Genomic DNA, 19,923 nt, shown 5'->3' with positions numbered 1-19,923 from the left:
GCGTAAACTTACTCTCTTCCCACCCTACAAGCTTTAATGGCTGGGTTATAGCCGCATTGAAGCCTTGCATCTCTAATATTTACAGTAATTAATAATCTTATCTAAATTATGTGTCTAGTCCCGCTACAAGTTCATCAGCATCCTTGTGAAATTATGTGCCTTCTTGTCAGTTATGACTTATTCTCAGAACACAATGAAAAGTCTTAGAGTCCTTAGGTTTTCACCCTTGAAAATGGAATTTATTGTACCTAACTGAATTTGTGATAAGCCTTTTTCCCTAGCACTGTATGTGAAATCTTTTATAATAAACTTGCCAAGAGTTTAAAGACGAAATGTACATTATGTTTTGCTAGGAGAAGCCAAGGTAAAGAACTTCACAGCAGTCAGTAAAGACAAACAAGGAGGATGTGTGGCTTTTCTAGTCATCTTTAGTACCACAGTTGCTATTTATTTGCCAATCAAACACATAAGCTACAAGCAGTGGAGAAATAAGGTTTAAATACCTTTGTAATATTGTCAGAAATCTTATCACAGATTAAAATCTCTGAGGTCTAATAAAAATACTTGCTATATCAGGAACAAATACTGTGGTCAAAATTCATAAATATTTCACAGTATTATATATGTTAAGATGCAAAATCATATAAATCATTAATATATTGTATTGAGTTTAAATACATAGCTAAAGAGTGTATGTTATTTGTGTGGGAGGTAACTTCATTTTGTTCATGCAACCTTTATATTGCTTCCTGACATTAAAATAAATATTATTTTAAGGAATATATTGCTGGAGTTCTTATCACACTTTGTTCTTAGCAAATTGTAAGTGAATCTTTGGCATTCTACACAGGAGTTGAAGATGTGTTTTCTTTACAGCATTTCAAGAACAGGTTCTGCATAATTTTCCTTTTTAAAGCAATGACGGTACTCAAGTTTAAGAATCTTTTTGAAAAATTTGCCCTTTCAGTGACGTAGAAGCATTTTTTTCACTGAACTTAGCAGCAGGAACTGAACGTATAAAAGAACTGTGAAGGCTCATCGGTCTAAATTTTTTATTTTGCATTTGTTAATTGCCATATGCATGTGTGTTTGAAGAAGTTTGTGAGAGGTTTTCTTCCCCCATTCAGTTCCTCTTCCTCGCTTCCACTTTGCCCCTGTCTCCTGTATTTGGTTGTTTCTATTGGTTTTGATTGTTTGGGGGTGGTGTTGTGTGTCGTGTGGCTTGTATTACTCTTGTGTGCATTTTCACAGTTAGTTTTGTATTCTTACCAGACCTAGTCATTGATGGTACCCTTCTGAGAGATTCTTAGGAGGAGTTCCATGCTGGAGGTGCTTTTTCTGTGGTGGTGTGTTTTTGACATAGGCACCTCTTCATGCCTCCAGCCCTAGCAATCAGCCTACTTTGTTTCAGAATGAAGGAAATGTGAATATTTGACTTTTCTGTTGAGTGTGCAACACAGTAGTCGTCTTTGATACTTCCTGAACTATTCAAAATCTATCTATACCTGCCCAGTCAGCTGGCTACATACGTTTAATCTGTGACAACTCTGCAGTCATTTAATGTTTTCTGTCCACTCTTTACTGATTCAGACATTCCTTTCTGACTCATTAACTCTCCCTCAGTCACAACAGAGTGACTAGAAATTGGTGCTAGCTCCATCTGATTCCAGATGCTCGGATGGAGGCATCAGATGATTTCAGGCAGCAGGTGCTTATAAAGAGCAAAAAATCTGGCTTAAAAACCAAAAAATCACAGCCTTATATTTAGTTAAGAATATTTTTACATGATTACTGCTTTCTGCTTTTATAGAGTTGTTTTTGTAAAAATATATCTTTAAAATTTTATTTTTCTTTTTTAGTGAGTACAGCTCCACAACAAAAGCCTGTAAGTATTGTTATGTAATTCAAATTAACTATCTTATTTTCTGTGGTTCTGTAGGTGTTAGTACCTATTAGACTGTTGGTAGCCTCTACCATTTTTAAAAGCTTCCTTTGAATAAACCTTTATCTTTCAAAGAGCGCTTTTCTTCTAATGTCTCGGCCTTACAAAGTTTAGGCACGGTATTGCTCTGATGGGAGCTCTCATAGATGTACTGTTCTATAGCTATGTCAAAGGAAGTTTAGCATTGCCGTTTTCATCTCTCGAGGAATAATCCATTCTTTTCAAATCCTGACAAAAATGGGTGCATGCAGTAAGTATCACGCATTGCAGTAGCTTAAGAACTTCAAGGCCTTAATCTTCAAGGCCTTAAAAGAGAGGGCTTCTTAATGAGTTTTTAAAGATCTTTTTGCTGTATACACAAAGCAAATAACCACTGATAATACAGCTGTTTAGAAATATCTGAGGTCAAACCTGCTTTCTGTGTGTACAGAATCTATATCATTTCAATGGGCGTACGACGCAGATGAAATTTAATAGGACTGTCAAATTAACTGTCTTGTTTTGACTGGCCTATAGCTTCTGTTGAAGAGAACAGGATTTACAGATAAAACTTTGAGAAAATGGTATTTCCCTTTGTTCCTAGTACTTTATTTTTGAATTGAGGATTACTTACTGTGATACCTAAACAATGAATTAAAACTGGATGGATGTCATTTATCAAATAGTAAAAACAGCAGTCAGATCTCAGTTAAAATATGAGAAAGTGTTTCGGTCCTAGCTCAGATGTGTTGATATTTTTTTTTCTTGTTATTGCACCTGAGTGTTTCGATCCTTATGTTATATAAAATGTGAAACTTTTCATAATGGCCATCTGTTGTTTGTGAATCGTATGTTCTGGGCCAGAAGTGAATAATAAAAATGCTCTCCTTTCACAAGGAAATAAACACAGGGTTTATGTAAATTCTTTACTGTTTTCAATCCCTTTAGTTTTGTCGTATATTTTTCTCAGCATACTTTTGCTAGTCATTACCTGCATTATACAGAGAAAAATCATGTATAGAATTAATGTGTAAACAACTAGATATGATAGCAGACTGTCTTCTACATACAGGATCACCTGTTAGTCTAGATTGAAGTTTAATATTATTTTGCCTAGTTGAGATTATAGGAATTTTACTGTGACATCTTCGATGTATTTTGCTCTTGTATCTAATAAACAACCATGTAAAGGCATGTATAACTATGTACAATTTTGGTAACTTTATTTGCCTCATATAACCCTACATCATTCTTGATTTGATGTAAAATGGAAAAAGCAACGTATTTACTATATTAATTGCCATCCAGTATTTTCAAGTAAAACGTAATCATACTGCAGGTGAATTCGGTGTAAGATGCCTTGAGAATGAGGTGGTTTTTTCCCCTTTGTTTTCTTTTGCTTGTATTAATATTTCAGATTGGAAAAATATCCAAAAACAAAAAGAAAAAACTGAAGAAAAAACAGAAGAGACAAGCTGAGCTGTTAGAAAAACGCCTGCAGGAAATAGAAGAACTAGAGCGAGAAGCTGAAAGGAAAAAAATAGAAGAAAATGTAACCTCAGCTGTGCCATCAAATGAACAAGAAGATGAGTACCACCCAGAGGTGAAACTAAAAACAGCTGATATAGAAGAGGTAGTAGATGAAGAACCTGGTAATGATGATGGTTAGTATTACCTGCTTTTATTGACCCTGAATTTACTGTTTCAGAGGGGAAAGTAATTGCAGCATTACATCTGGTGCAATGAACAAAATCTCCATACTGTCCTAGATCATTAAGTTTCATTTCCTCCTGTAGGTAAAATGGTAACTACAAAGTCTAGAAAGGGAAAGAAAAGCCAATCCTACTATAGAAGTGAAGAAAAACATGGATAGCGATCTAGCTATCAAATCCCACAAAAGAGCACAGAAAGTTCAGCAGAACAGTCAGTTGTCATACCACATTAAGTGGCATAGCCAAGTATCTTGGTGAGATAGAAGAAAAACGATGAATTTGTATTCTGTAACATTAATGTACTTAGAGTCATCATTGCTTTCATCTTTTCTTGTTAAATGTTCGTTGTAATGATCTATCAGGTAATAATAATGGCAGGTTTGTCACTAAAATTTTTTAAATGTCTTCTTAAAATTCTTATTTAGCCTTTGTGATTTGGAGCAGAATTGTTGTGGGCCAGTTCTATTCTGACTTCCCTGGGTTTTCTTGTCAGCTCTCTCTGATTCTGATTAAATCGTAACTACTGAGACTGTTGTTTGGTTTGTTTAGTTTTGTTCTGCTCTTACTGTGCATTTTCCTGCTTCTATGATGACTCCCTGTTCGACACAGATTGAATTACAGATTTGTAAAGCTTGCTTTCAGGACATCATATACCTTCCCTTCATAACATTCTTCTCTGCTGAATTGTTCCCTTCTGAACCACTTCCCATTATTCAGTTTTTTCCAACAGCCTTATTCTTTCTTTCGCCTTTAATTTAGGTTTTAAATGCTTTGCATGTTGCAGTATTTCAAATCAGTCTTTCCTTGTGTGGTATGTCAGGAGTCAACTATTTACTAAAGATTTAAGAATTATGAATGCCTAATTTAAAAATGGTATGTTGATGTATAATCTAATGTGTTGATCATTGAAATTTTCCAGGTGAAGCAGAAGATCAGGATGAGAAAGAGGACACAGAGAAAGAAAACACTGAAAAAGATGATGATGTTGAGCAGGAACTTGTCAACACTGACCCTACAGACCCTAAGTGGATAGAATCCCCCAAAACAAATGGCCATATTGTGAACGGCCCATTCCTATTGGAACAACAGATTGAGGATGAAGATGAGGAAGAAGAAGAGTATCCAAACGCAGAGGAGTATAATCTTGATGAGCCAAATGCAAAAAGTGATTACTCTTATAGCAGCTCCTATGAACAGTTTAATGGTGAATTGCCAAATGGACGTCATAAAATTCCTGAGTCACAGTTCTCTGAATTTTCAGCCTCAGTGTTCTCTGGGGCTCTGGAATCTGTAGCTTGTGGTTCTGCTGTTTCTGAAGGATCAACTGTAACCGAAAGAGAGGAGAGCAGCCCATCTCACGACAGGAGCAGAACAGTTTCAGCTTCAAGCACTGGGGATTTGCCAAAAAGTGAGTATTCCTCTTTAAGTGCAGTACACCATGCTTGAAGTCTCTTGGAGCTGTAGGTGATATCTTTTGTAGAATGAGTAGTTAAACCTTACATATGTGTTTTACCTGTGTTCAGTGACACGTATATGCAGATTTTACTTTTTATTTGTTTGGGGGTTTTTGATGAAAATTCAATACCAAGCCTTATGGGTCAGCTGTCACACACTTCTTTCAGTACCACAGAAGGACCGTTCAGTAACCACCAAGAACTCTTTACCACACCATTTCCCTGACTTTGAATGCTAGGGTCTAGCACTTCTCAGTGATGGTGATTTTTCTGTACCTACAGGTGAAGTGTTTTAAACATTTTTCTGGGTTTCTGGGTGTGTGTCAAACCTACTCATCTCCGGGCCTGCTTCGTGCTTGAGTCTGAAGAGTGCCCACTGAAAAGATGGTGCCCGTGTGCCAGCCTCTGCAGGCAGAGGAATCTGTGCAGCCTGCTCCCAGGTGCTCTCTTTCCTAGGCACTCCCCAGACTTGGGGAGGGAGCTGGATCGTGGGTCAGGTTAACCATAGCTAGGGCTGGGTTACAGCTGCAGCTACTGGGAAGCCTTTTTGCATTGCTGGCTGACTTCATGTCCTTGGTTACGTCTACACTGAATATTTTTCTCATTGAATCATACATTGTACAAATGCAAAATCTCAGTTATGATTATTTTAAACTTGGTATTTCATCTGTAAAGACTTTTGGCAAAAAGGCAGAGCAGATATCTAGAAATGGAGAAGAGATGCGTAAGTTAGTTTGGTCCAAAAGCGTTCTTCTGGTGAATTTTGACCTCCTAGGACCAGGTTTCAAGGAAAAGCAAATGTATTAGTTTTGAATGGCTTTTAGAAATACAGGGGGGAAAGAACACTTTTGCTTTGACTCCGTGGAAGACTTTTGTCTAGTAGCATGTATTACATTTAAAAAAAAAAAAAGGCAGCCACTAAGTGGAATAGAAAAAGCCAGTAGTTAAGAAAAAAATGTGATTGTATAATTAAAGGCAATAGCTTAGCTAAGCTTACTTTAAGTAAATTGGATATTTTTCTTGCATTCAAACTTGGGAGTTTGATTGATGCAGCTTGAAACACAATGCGAAAGCATTCTTGTTAAAGTCAAACGAATTTCCATCTTAAATTTTAAGAGGAACACAGAACTGTGATTTTGAACGTGCACACACGCTGAACTTGTTTTTAAGGGTATTAAGCAAGTTACTGTAGATGAAATATTCACATTGACAGATAAGTCTACACAGGAAAGAGGAAAGAACGTTTATAGTTGCAAGTAGGCATTATTCCCATAGTTTAAGGGGAGAAAGTGATCATGAGATCATGTAATCTGACTTCCTTTTATAACAAGCCAGAAATACACCATCTATTAAGCCCAGTAACCTTTGTTTTTGGCTTAAAACATATTTTCTAAAAAGATACCTGATCTTTATTTGGACAAATGAAATGATAAAAATCTAGTGTGGCTGAAGTGTGTTCCACTGGTCTCTACTCAGAATTGTTTCAGAAGAACTATAGCAAGTTTGGATTTGTCTAGCTGCAGCTTCTATTTGTTACTTCTTGTTTTTTCTTTTCTCAGTCATATTAAAAAATTCTGTGATATGCTGTGTAGTCATTCATTAATGGTTCTTTTCTGTTTGAAACTGTTCCTGTCGTAGCCTTTTACTAAAACTTAGCAAGATGAAGTCTTTGTCTCTACAAGGCATGTTGCCAACCCTCAACTCGTTATGGCTTTTCTATATTCGGCATGGTTTTGGACATCTAAATTCTGGCCACCAGAGCTGCTCAGATCCAGACCTTTTGCCTGTAAATCCTGTTTCTTGAAGATATGGAAGGTGAAATCTTTGTGTCATTGCAAAGAGCTGGATTTTTGCCATTAAATTAAATAGCTTCAGTGTATTACACACAGGTTTTATTTATAGTGCCTGTGGCTAAATGATAAATATATGGGTTTCAGCTTCAATGAAGAAAATACTGAGAGACTAAATGTGTAAGTGGATAGAAAAAAAATGAGATGGCTTAGGGAGAAGATCACTAAGCCTGCCATCAACATTGTCCCAGATGGAATTACTGAATTTAAATAGTGATGTGTTGAAAAGTACGGTCAAGTGTATTTGTTGGTTTAAGACTTTAGAAGAACAATTCACACAGTTTATTAGAGTCTGACAGGTAACGGAATCTGCAGGTAGGCAAGAAATGTGAAGTAAAATACAACCGAGTAGAGCTGTATTTCTGGAAAATGTCAAGATCCAGACAAATAAGTCTTCCAGTCCATCTCCTTACACTTTGTAGTCCCTGAAACCATGTACAGGAGGTTGCTGGATGCTTTATAGCCTCTTCCTTTGTGCTGCTGACAGTATATAGGCAGAAAGCCTCTGCTGCTGGTTTCCTGGGGTGATGTGTAAAATCCTCATGCCTCCAGAGAGTAAAGCTGGTTTTGTCATCATGGGAGCAGCCTATCTCCATAGCTGGAGAAACAAACCTGCTTTATTCCTCCTTGATATTATCTCACCAGGAGCAATTTACAGACCTTTTGTACAAAGAAAGAAGAAAGATAGTAAACGCATCCATAGCTCACTTCTTCCGCAGAAGGAGGAAAAGCTAAACATTATTAATGGCACCACTGATGATGTTGGGTTAAAGAGTAATAAAACAGATTAAGGTATTTAGAAAGAAGAAAGATACAAGAGTTGCAGGCTACTCAATATTTTTAAAAGGTGCTACTTTTTCACTATAAGTTTAGTGCCCTTTTCTTGTATAGAAGTAGACTTTTATTCGTTCCTCTCTGTCTAGGCATTGTTATACATTATTAAGTAACATGGTCTCACTTGATTTTTTCAGGATACTTGCCTCAGTCAGTGCACAGACCAGTTTGTGTTCAGTGGATGAACAGCTATTAAGTTTTTATCTTTCTCAAGTTTTCCCCTTGTGACCAAATGCCCCTAAGACAGATCTATTAATTTGCTCATGACTCTTCTCATTTCAGTGTTTGAATGTTTACTAAGTATACTATTGTGCTGAGACTGTGAGAAGAGGAGCTGATACTTCTATTTTACGGAACTAGGACACACAAAAATGAAAATCAGAAATGCTCACTAATTTTGTGCTCAGAATGAGCTCCTTTGGATGTTTTTTTTTTGAGAGTACTTACGAAAAGTATGCTCCTTTTGACTGCACTTTCACTTGTGATTGATGCATGTTTGTCAAATTCAAAATTGAAGGTCTCATATTCATGTCTTGGAAAATATGGGACATAACCTGCATGAGTTCCTGAGAAAAAACAGATGTGTAGGCACTTGCCTATTACTGTGTAAGGTCCCTCTGTTACAAGAAGGTTGAAGAAAGCTGTTTCCTAATGTCATATTCGCATGTCTTGCTGATGAGGCCTTTTTCCCTCTTCATACCACATTATTTACTTCAGTCCTTCACCTTCAACAAATGTGTGGGAAGGATTTGTCTAGCACTATCTTTCTTTCTTATTACCTTTTTGCCAGGGCTACTGAATTGAGAAAGGTCCTGTTATTTCTTGAATAATGCATGTGACGGTGTTTCTAAAAAAATTCAACTGTACGATGCAGCACACTCATAAGGGAAGACGTTAATATTCCTGTCTCCTAAATGCTGGATTGCAACCTTACTGTCTCAGTGTAATTTACTTTTACGTCCTGAATTGGTGCTTTTTTTAAGCTGGAGTCTTGGACTCTGTTCCAGCTTTTTTAGAGGGCTGTTGTGTTGAGGTCACCGTCCCTTCTGTCTTCTGCTGTTCAGTCTTGTCTTCTCTTTCCTTCTCTCCCTGGTGGATCCTGCCACTTTCTTTTCTGGTTGGCCCATATTTCAGTGCCCTGATGGTCCATTCAGGCTTGCTGTCCCAGCAGCTGAAGATCCTCATCTGATATTAGTCACTCTGAACTCACCATTAGACATCCTGTATTTTTTCTCCTTGTCCCATGCCTGGTGTATTTTCCTCTTCCAATTCTTACTTCAGTTTAACAGATCATTGTATCCCACTGGAGTCCCAGGTGCCTTTTGGATCTAGTAAGTCATTCACCAGTTTCCAATTTAGTCTTTTTAGCTTTAGGGCAAGGAAACTGAAATCAATCCTCTAGTGCTATATGATCTGTGATACCTGGTTTTATCTTCCATGTTCAAGTCAATCTTCTTTCTTTCCAGTGCAGTTTAGGAGCTAGCAGGTGGTATGTCAAAACAAATAAAAGTGGCAATCTTTCACTGTCATATGTTAGGGTCATCAGTGTCCCAAGAGCCTCTAAAGATTGCAGGATTAATTAGTTCTGCCCTTTTAATCTGAATCATGCTCAATGCAAGTAGGACCTTCGGAGAACTTTGGTTCAATGCTGAATTATTTGTGAAATCAGTGACAGTCCCCTAGTCTCCCAAATTAGCCGTGGTTTTGTGAGTTGTCTTCCCTTTGGGACAGATTTTTTTTTAAAAAGATAAATTATTTACCTTAGCCAAAAGTGGAAGTGCAGGATTTATTTTCTCAACCGAACTGTTCCAATAACTTATCTTTCATGTGGATTTCTTGGGAGTCTGAGTTTTAACATTTTCTGTCTGTTATTGGAAATACATGCGCTGTTTTTGCTTACAAGGTCCTCTGGATATTCTAATAATAGTAATTCAGCAGTTAAAGAATGCAAAAATTTGCACTTGAAATGTGTAAGGATATTTATACATCAAGGTAAGAAATCCTATTTATGTTGTTCTAATTTCTTGTAACATTCAGCAAACTATTTTGATGCCTTTAATGTATTACAGAACTGGATGAAATGTCAAGGCAAAACTGCTTAGAGATATTGAATAGGGTGCTCAAAATACTAACTGTTCTGCATTTTGCTTGTGTTAGCAAAAACTCGTGCTGCTGACTTACTGGTAAATCCACTGGACCCAAGAAATGCAGATAAAATTAGAGTTAAAATTGCTGACCTGGGGAATGCCTGCTGGGTGGTAAGTATAACTACATCATTTTAGCTGTTTAGCCTTCACTATTTAGAATAGGCCTTTTAATTAATTTTTTTTTGCATTAATGTGGTTCTTTCTATTTTAGCATAAACACTTCACAGAAGACATCCAGACAAGACAATATAGATCCATAGAGGTTTTAATAGGAGCAGGTTACAGTACACCTGCTGATATCTGGAGTACAGCATGTATGGTAAGAACAATACAATGTGTATTTTACAAGAATAAACTCCTAAAACCAGTTGTTTATTTAGTGAGGAAACCTGGCAAGGATGGTTCTGACTTTTTCACACAAATACATTATCGTAAATTACGTCATATCAGATAGCTGCTGCTGATTTTCCCCCTTTATTTCAGTTTCTCAGGCATTTGTAATCAAAAGGAATTATTTTGTAGGGCATTTCTAGTTTTCATTTGATGCATTTTAAACTTTTAGTTAAAAACATTCACGTTTGGAGGGAAATACATATGTATTTTAAATGGAAAAAATCTAACTGCAGTAGTACAACTGCATGTTTCCTTCCCATCTTAGAATCTATGCGACTGTTTTCTGTGTTTCCATTCCTTTTTCTTGCATAAAGTAGCAGATAGTGAAATAACTTAAAATTCTTGCCAAGTGCAGAGAAAACGTTCATCAAATTAGGCTTGCAAATCACAGCTTTACATTCTAAACTTTGAAAATAATTTAGTTTATTAGTAAAATATGTAGTAACATTCTGCAGAATCAGTTTTAAGACAGTAAAACTGAAATTACAGATTTTTAAAAAAATCTTTAAAGAATAGAAAAAGTAAAAACTTAATCATTCAACTGTTTGGTTTGTAGTATCTATTTGAGGACAAATAAGCTATATGCATCTTCTCATTAAAGATAGTTTTGGAAATACATTTAGAAATATCTTTGTCTATTTTGAAAGTGAAAACTTATTCAAATCTTTATATTTTACAAATACATGTCTGAAAAGAGTAAGTGTGTGAGGAGGAGGAGAAGACTCAAATACTAGACACAGTTTGCAGGCGTGGGTGATGAGAAGAATTGCAGAGCTCAGAGGGAGAGGAGGAGGATTGAAAGGAACATAAAATCCTACAGATATTATAAGCTCAACAAGCCATGTGTTGGAGGTAACTAACCCATAAGTAAAACCGCAAGTATATTTTCTCTGGAGTTTAATACTAGCTTTTACTTGGTACACAGAAAAGAACATCCATTTCCAAATTTACTTTTCCATTTTGGAGCAAAATGTAGAATTTTTCTATTGCATTGAAAACAAAGTAGAGAAAATATTCCACAGTTTTGATCCTTAATTCTTTGAATGATTCTTCTGTTAACTAACTACAAAATTATTATAGAGGATTTTTGTTCCTTTCGCTTGATACTTGGTAAACCTCAGTTGAACTTTGATACCTTCTTGTGATATTGAATACCCTAGAGTTATCTTTCTTTACAGTTGTACCTATCCCCTGCTGATTTTAAAGGGTCTTGTAGCTAAAGCCACATAAAAAAGGCTGAAGTCTATCTAGGATTGTGTTTAAAGAAAGCGGGGTACTTCACAGCAATATCACACCTCGGGAATATTGTCTTACAATACACAGGATTGTTCAGCCCCTTACAATTTACATTTTTTCCATGTTATATAAGTGCTTTCTTCATGTGAGTCCTTTCTCAGACTCAAGGGGAAAAAAAAAGCCTAAAGCATTTCTCCCGCTAGGGGTATCATAAAGTATCATAAGATCAGATTCACAATTATTTATGAAATTTCAGTATCTTAATGCAAAATCTATACTTTTGCTTTTTCGTTATGTAAGCTTTAAAGATAGTAAAGCATTTGAAGCAGAAATACTGGAATTATGTCTTCTGCCACAGACCTTTGGGTTTTTGCCCTTAAAAATGCAGTAGAAATTTTATAATCTTACAGCACTGATATACAATTGTTGAATTCAGTTGTTGTCATTGTATAGTCATGTAAAAAGTGGGGTTCGGTCTCTGAAGCTCACTCCAAAAATTTGTTGTTTCAAACCCCCTCGGGATCTGCTTTCATCCTGTGTGGTTGAGAAAACAGGTCAAAGCACTGTGAGTGCTGATCCTGTATCAGAGGGAAAACAGCTCTGAGGTAGGGATTGACTTGAAGACCTGAGCAGCTTTTTCTGCAGAGGACTTCTAAGAGAGATTAATGGCCAGGGAGGCATTCCTGGTGTGGAACTGCAAACTCCCAATTAACTTATTTAGGCTGTCTTCAAAAGTTATGATTTGATTCTCTCCAATCCCTAACACAGCCAAGAACGGTGAAGTACCAAAGTGTCTTAATGCCATTGTAGTCCCACTGGCTTTGTCAAGTCTGGAGTCCTTGTGGTACCTAGATGTGGTTCAGAAAATGCATTTCTGGGTTATCTTGCTCTTGGTTTGTATGTAATTTTACTTTATATTTTATATTTATAGTATCTATTTTTATATAAATTATATATTTAATAATGACTTTATTCCATAACCTTTACTGTTACTTGTGTTTTCAAAAGGACTGTCTGCTAGAGCAGGAGCTGTTGTTTATTTTCAGCCAAAATAAAGCTCAGATACCCTGTTAGCCATGTTGTCCCAGACTCTTAAAGGAGAGCAAGGACACTTCTTTGTTGTGTTGCTTTGCTTGTACAACTTCAAAGTCATTAAGGACGTTTTTGGAAGCAGTGCTATGCGAAACGAGTGCTCCAGCAGTATTGCCATGACTTCCTTCTTCGCGAGTTTCTGTCCTTCCATACTTCACCCAGTGTGACAGTGGGCACACGTGACATAGTGTCCTACCAGCTGACTCTGTATTGGTTGCATATGGTATTTCTAATGTCCTCCTTTTTAAATTTTTTTTTTGTTTTGAAAAAGTTTGTCAGTTATGGGGTAGCTGTATGTCATTATGTGACCTAAGTCTGAGGCTGTGTCCAGGTTAGGTAAGCAATTGTTCTGATTGTCTCCACCTGTCAGAAATACCGTGTTTGTGAATGGGTAGGCAGGGTGCCACGTGGCTTTGCATTGGGAGCCACGTTACAGTACTGCAGATGCTGTCCTTCATTGTGATTATGATTTTGACCTTGGATGAGCTTCCTTTCCTCTGTTTCTCTAATGAGTGTTGATTCACATATTGCAAAAATGTGTGCCTAATACGAATGATATGTATTAATGTGAATGCAGAGTCTAGTAAGGTAGTATCAAAGCAAAGATGAGATGTTGTGCTTTTAAAACCCTTGCACACAACTGAATCACCAAGTTATTTCTCTGAATCTGCACTGAAAGAGGGTTCAAAATATTTTGACCTCATTTGGATGGAATTGTGTGCAAATACATCTTACAGATCCATGTGTACCCACAAGCTTCAGATTGGAGATTTCTGACCAGTACTCTCACAGAGACTTATCCAGGTGTGCTCTTCACTCTTCCATCTGTGTAGCTCTTGCTGACAGAAGACCTGCTGGTTCAGAGTTGTGGTCAGGTTCTTCATCTCAGTGGGCATTGTTTAAGTTTCACAACACGGCTGCTGAAAGGGCTGGCTCACAAGTAGTGCAGAACACTCTGCGTACTAGTAAACAAGCACGCGTGTCGTGTCTGTGTGGAGTGTGCTCCTCGCCTGGGCTCTATTAATATGGCTTTGGCTTCATCCTCCGTGGTTTTGATGCAGCTTCCAGGAAAGAAATCCTGGTTTATTTGTATGGGAGTAGCCATTCTGATGAGGATTACTTGTGCTGGAAGCGTACATGAATAGACTCACGTAAGGACTCTACCCAAATAGCAAAAGAGGGAGAAATAACTCGGTGATAATGACCTTACAGTTCTGTTTCTTTTGGTGTTAGGTCAGTGAATTAGTAGCGTTGCAAGCCAGCAGCCTGCCAGCTAAATGTTCTAGGTTTTGATGATCTGGCAGGGCCCAGTTCTTGTGCCCGTTAACTTCTTTGAATCAGACTTAAAGGATGAGGGTAAATATCCTCAGGCAAGCACCAGTCCTGTGCGCAGGTGATCTGAGTCTCAGAGTCTTTAAGAAAAAGAAGAAAAAAAAAAGAAGGCAGGGGAGAAAAGAGGATGATACAGATCTTTGGAGGCTTGTAATCAGTGTGTGTGTGGTGTGCTGTGAGCCTAATGAAAGAAGTGGGATGCCAGTGGCTCTTCCGGAGTGTGATACAGTTTGCTTGTTTGCTTGGTCTGCGCTAAGCAAAGAATGTAACAAAGTGAAACTTCAGGTTTTTTCCCCCAGCTTTGGTGACCTTCCTCTGAGTGTTGCACAGTGCCCTTTCTTTTTCTTTTAACAGTGTGGCCTATTTAAGTGGGATACTCAGTTTTTGTCATGGAAGGCTAGACGCTGGGAATGTCTCTCCACATTTATTAAATTCTAGAAAATTCTAAGTTCCCCTGCTGTGCTAAACCCTATTTTAGTTCTGCCAACAGGGAGGTGCATCTCTCATTTTCACTCAAAAAAGGGAACAGATTTGGAGCCAACAGTGCCTTTGACAGGCTTGAAACCAGCCTTGATCATTTAATTTTATCAGGCTGAATTTCCACGTTTGCAGTATTGAGAGGGCTGCTTTCTGTGGAGCAGAAACTGAACAGGCACTGCATGCTTTAGGATTTCCTAAATCTCAAAAATGATGGAACACAGCACTCCACTGCTGCTGCCAAGAAATCCTGGCAAGATAAGGGAGTTAGTACTGGCAGAGGGCATCCCTTTGTATTGCTCCTGGATATGACTGCAAGCACCATAATTCCACTGCTTTTCCTTGTTTATGCTCTTTGGATTGGAAACCGGAAAAACACCTGAAATGATGAGTCTCATCATCTGAGTTTTGTTGTTCATTATGTACAGTCTTGTTTGAGCTGCAGGGAGATGACTGTGTCATGAGCTAGGACATTAACAAGACTATTTTTTCAACACTTATCTGAGGTGGCTTTTGTGGTGAGTTGTGATTCCTGAGATAGCTTCTTTTTATAATAAGAACTAGCAAGTAGATCATAGCTGTAGATCAGCAGGAGGTCAAAGAAGGCAAAAATTGTACTTGGTGGTTTTACCTACCCAAAGAGAATACAAACGACGAAAGAAAATACTGCTGGGGTGAAAGTGAAAGTGGCCTGGCAAACAGCTTTAAAAATTAGGGAGATGCTGCTACAAGACAAGCGAGCTTACAGCGGTGTTTTTTATTGTGAGATTTCTGTGCTTGTGAGAGAACTTGGAGGGACAGAATGAAGAATGAGCAGAATATAGTAACTTACGATGTCAAAATTAAACCTACATGTAAGTGCTTGTAGTTCAGCCCCCGGTTTACTACTTTGCGTGATGTCCTGTAATGTGGGGTGGAGAGGGAACTGTCCTTAACCACTCTTCCTGTGTTTAAGCGGGGGGAAAAATGATCGTGTCTCCATGGGATCATGAGTATTATCATGTTAGTATGTGTGAGTGGCACATACCAAAGGTGTGATGACAAGCCTCAGTCTGCACAGAAGCAGTATTTTTAGGAAAAATGGAAAATCAGAAATCTGCTTGAGAGAAAAGAAGTTGTTGAAGTCAGTATGCACATATTTTTCAGTAGGCAGATCCAGTGGAAAATGCTGTATTAATCACTGTACACCCCTTTTGAAGGTGGTGGGTGGACAGCCTGAAGCATTCAAAAGAAAATAATTTTCAAAAGAAACTGACTTTCCAAAGCAACAACTCGGCATGTGCGCAATTCCAAGACTGGAGTACAGCAAATAATAGAAACCTGTTTCTTTTTCAAGCATCCCATGCATGTCGGTGTTGTGTATAACTGGCCTTTCTCACCATGCAGTAACCATGCAAAATGTCCTTTTATTTTCTTCCCATTGCCTGGCCTAGGAAGATGTCCATGGGAGAACAGACTTGTCAGTTGGTATGCATATCTCAAAAAGCTTTTCCCTCTTCTTTCCATGCTCCCACTTACCTGTGGAACAGCGTTCTTAAAACTAAGCCTATTTTTGAAACGGTTACAATCTTCTCATTCACAGCTCTTCATTTCAGCTGGGGCGGAGAAACTCTGGGCAAGAGCCAGATCTCATCTGTCAAAATAATAATTCTGGCCTATAGCTTTTCCTTTTTCGGCTGGGGTTTCATAAGAGGAATTCAGGGAGGCTGATGCAGTCCAAGTGAATTGTTCTTCCAGTCCTCTCCCAGACAGCTTTCCCTAGGCGTGCATCCATTTTCAGTCACCAGATTGAGTACACAGCTGTCACACAGTGAAAATGTAGCTATTTCCAATTGTGTGATTAGACACGGATCCACAGTATATGGTAGCGATGCCAACAGTTCAGTGTTGTGGTAGGTTCGTATACAATTGTGTGGCAGAAAAGGAATCGTAGCCTCTCCAGAGCCTACAAAAGCGACAGTGTGACCATGTATGTGAAAGGGTCTCCATCTGCAGATGGAGAAAAACAGTCTAGACTGTTTTTCTGCGATAACCCTAGGAGAGTGATAAGTAGCAATTGCCAGTACAGTCAGTAAGGGTGGATGATTGCCTTGCGCTTTTGTGCCATATGTTGTGTGCTGTATCTCATTTGTTATCTCCATATAATAATTGAAATGCTGATTTCTGTTGAGGTAAATGTCAACGTTAAGTAAAAAAGATCATAGTATTTCAAAGTTGGAAGTTTCTGTCAAGAAACTAGTTTTTATAAATGAATACTTTCAAAGGGAAATCGGGTAAGTAAGTGTGGTTAATCTGTGTTTGTATTTGCATCAAAGAAATAATAGGCAAATTTAAGTTGAAAGAGATCGCTACTAGTCTGCCTCCTGCTTGAACCAAGGTTAATGTCAAGGTTAGATGAAGTTGCTCAGAGCCTCATCCAGCTGAGCAATCCATCTGTCAGGATGGCATTTCCGCAGCCTTTCTGAGCAGCCTGCCCCAATGATCAGCCCATCTCACTGAAGGATTTTTTTCTTCTTGTCTGGTTGGAATTTCCCATCTCGCTTTGTGTCTGTTGGCCTTTCATTGAGAAGAGCGTATCGTGGTCTTCTCTGTTACAGCCTTTCAGACTGGAGTGCAGCAATTACATCCCACCTTCTTCTCCCCTTCTGCAACCTGAACAAACACGGCCCCACCAGCCTCTCCTCCTGCATCCTCTGCCCAGCCCCCTAATCTCTTAGAAGTCCTTCCTGTCTATTGCCACTTTGGCAGGGTCTCTCACATACTGGTGGCCCCAAACTGGTTCACTGAGGGGAAGGAGAAGTCGCGTCTCACCGAGGGCTGGTAACATGCTTGTTACATACAGCCCGGTACGTGTTTGTCCTCCGTTGCCATGAGAGTGCACTGCTGGCCTGTGTTCACCTTGCTGTCCATCGAGGGTCTCCACCTCCTGATTTTATCACGGGGTGACTTAGGAATTGGAGCAGTTTTACAGTTGTGCCTACAGTTGGGTGCGAGGTGTCAGTAAGGGCTGAAGAGTGCTCGGGGAATCCAGAGCAGCCGTGCATTGCCAGAAGCGTAGCTCGGAGTGCGGGCAGCAGCGTGCCCTTCTGTCGGTGGCACTGACTCATTAACAGGACTGCGCGCACTTTCTGGTCTTTCTGGCACTTCGGGCCTTTGGACATCAGCCTAAAGAGCAGAAGAATGCCGATTGATACAATCCAGAGGTGTCATTGTCCTTCTTATGGCTATGTATGTGCTTATTAATGCATTTTTAATGCTGATTCTTTTAAATTATGGTAAAAACCTAGCTCAAGAATTTATTCTTTTTTACGAGACCCGATTGATTTCATTTACCTTGTGCTATGTAGCCAATCCATCCTGTAAATATCTAGAAACCTATTAGTAGGTTGCTACAGATGAACCTATGAGACGTTGTCCTGCATGAATGCGAAGAAGCATTATTGCAGATATTTATTGCAGCACCCAAAAAGCGAGGCTGTCTCTGGGCTGTCCATGTGTGCACCCGAGTCAGAAGATTTTTTTTCATTCTTGGTGCAGAGACCTTTAAAGAGAATCAGGAAATGGAGTGTCTGAAATGCTGTGGCTCCAGCCCGCTGGGCGTGGAGTCAAAGCTACACAAAAAGGAAGAAAGCAGCAGTATCATCATTTTGAAAAGCTTTAGTTTCTCTTGAGCAAAAAGGTGGTACAAGTATCCCAAATCTGTTAGCGTTTGCAGCTCTTACTATATACAAACTGATATGATACTCAGTGTATCATAGTGGTATGCCTACTTCTTGTGGTTCTCTATGAACAGTTTTGACCATTTTTCCAACTTAATCTTTGTAGTCCCACAGAGACCTGTCAAGCTATTAATACTTCATTTCTTGGGACAGAAGCTGTATTCTTCTGGAGTCTACCTTTGTGGCTAAATTCAACCACGTTTCCATTGTTCTCCAGGAACCTGTGTTAATTACAGCAGTGAGTTTCTCAGTGTCCTCAGAAATCGGCCCCATCAGCATGGTCCAGCTCTTCCAGCAAATATATTGCCGTGAGATACAGAGGGGACTCTTGGGGCTTCTCAGTCTTATCTCAAGAGAATAACAATATTCTCCACGTTGTGTTAGAGACCTCTACCAGTGATCTCTTCTCACTACTCTAAAAATTTCTTTGGTCCAAATACCTGGTAATTTATTAAAGTCCTTCATATATATTTTTTTTTTCCTTAAGCTGTAAAATGAAAACTTGATCTAAGAGTAGAGTAAGAAAAAGAATGGATGACTTCTTACCAGTGATGGTGACTTCAGAAGCTAAAGGTCCACTCATAGGATCAGTGTCAACAAGGGGCATTCTTGCTTTCTTGGCTGCGGTGTGGGATGGCAATGAATTTTGTTGGCTGTAGCCCACTTGGATGGCACTGCAGTTCACAGCTTGAAAAAGCCAAGTGCCCATAAATAGTCTAAATTTGCAGGTGATTTAACAACTCCAGACTACAAATTGGAACAGAAGCATGTATATTTTTAGGAGACAAATATTTTGTAGTAAATGTTCTAACAGAGTGAAATCCCATCCCAGAAATGTGCCAGGAAGTTCTGCCTGATTTTTGGAATGATTTTCTGGATCAGATCTTTTCCCTGGTTTTGGAGATGGAAAATAGTTTGAGTAAACCACCTGGAAAGAATTAGATTCCTGTGGTTTCTTGGGTAATTGGTGATCCAGAACAGAAAGAGAAGAGTTTAACAAATTAGGCTAGGTGAATCCGTGATTGTGCACAAGTATGGGCTGTCATAGTTTTTTCAGTGCTTTGTGACATTTAATATGCATTACACCCGTGAAGAGAAACTCAGTTTTGTCCTGACCTAACATAGGGGTTAGCATCCCGTCGAAGCGTTGCAGTGTCCCGAAAGAATCAGTCATCATGGTGTGTGCTCTGGATTCCTTCATCAATGTCAGTCTCGCTATTTTACCCCGTGATTGCAGTATTTACTTTGATGACTTCTGATTCAACAAAAATACTTTTTAAAAAAAACTTTCCAGATTTAGAGTCATCAAGGAACCTTACCCTGTTTTCTAATTTCAAGTGATTAATTGTAGTTACAAATGGGGTTTTTTTCTGATTCTTTTTTTATTTCTGATTCTGATTTTTTTTTTTTATTTCGGTCCCCACCGTGCAAGCTGATGGATAATTAGCCTTCAGTTAGAAATGTAGCTGTTTTTCATATATTTAGAAATACCTCTCTCTCAGCTTCATTAACTTACACATATTTAACACGACCAACAAGATGGCACATTGGTAGGTAAAACACGTTTAATATCAGCTTACACCAGTGCCCCCTTCACACCTCCGTGCAGCCGATCGGTGCGGAATCGCTTCCTCTGCTGCCAGGTGCTGTTCGCTGTCTCCTGGGACGTGCTCCTTGGTCAGCTGGTGGAGCTCCAGGGCTTGCCGGGGAAGGGACTGCAGTTCCACACTCCTTGTCCGTCTCCTTTGTTCATCCT

The 19,923-nt window shown here is 38.8% G+C and overlaps 1 protein-coding gene across 4 annotated transcripts in view; it reads left to right on the top strand.

Moving 5' to 3' along the window:
- SRPK2 (SRSF protein kinase 2) overlaps positions 1-19,923 on the top strand; it is a 148,252-nt gene that overhangs the window by 118,596 nt on the left and 9,733 nt on the right. For all 4 annotated transcript variants that reach the window (XM_040593998.1, XM_040594000.1, XM_040593997.1 and 1 more), the window contains exons 9-13: positions 1,860-1,885; positions 3,339-3,585; positions 4,553-5,041; positions 9,929-10,029; positions 10,130-10,237. In XM_040593998.1, coding sequence (XP_040449932.1) covers positions 1,860-1,885; positions 3,339-3,585; positions 4,553-5,041; positions 9,929-10,029; positions 10,130-10,237 — 971 coding nt within the window. The remainder of the gene's footprint in view (positions 1-1,859; positions 1,886-3,338; positions 3,586-4,552; positions 5,042-9,928; positions 10,030-10,129; positions 10,238-19,923) is intronic.

This window comes from Falco naumanni, chromosome 5 (genome assembly GCF_017639655.2).
Source record: "Falco naumanni isolate bFalNau1 chromosome 5, bFalNau1.pat, whole genome shotgun sequence".
Lineage (NCBI taxonomy): Eukaryota > Metazoa > Chordata > Aves > Falconiformes > Falconidae > Falco > Falco naumanni.
This window is presented reverse-complemented; position numbering and strand designations above follow the sequence as displayed.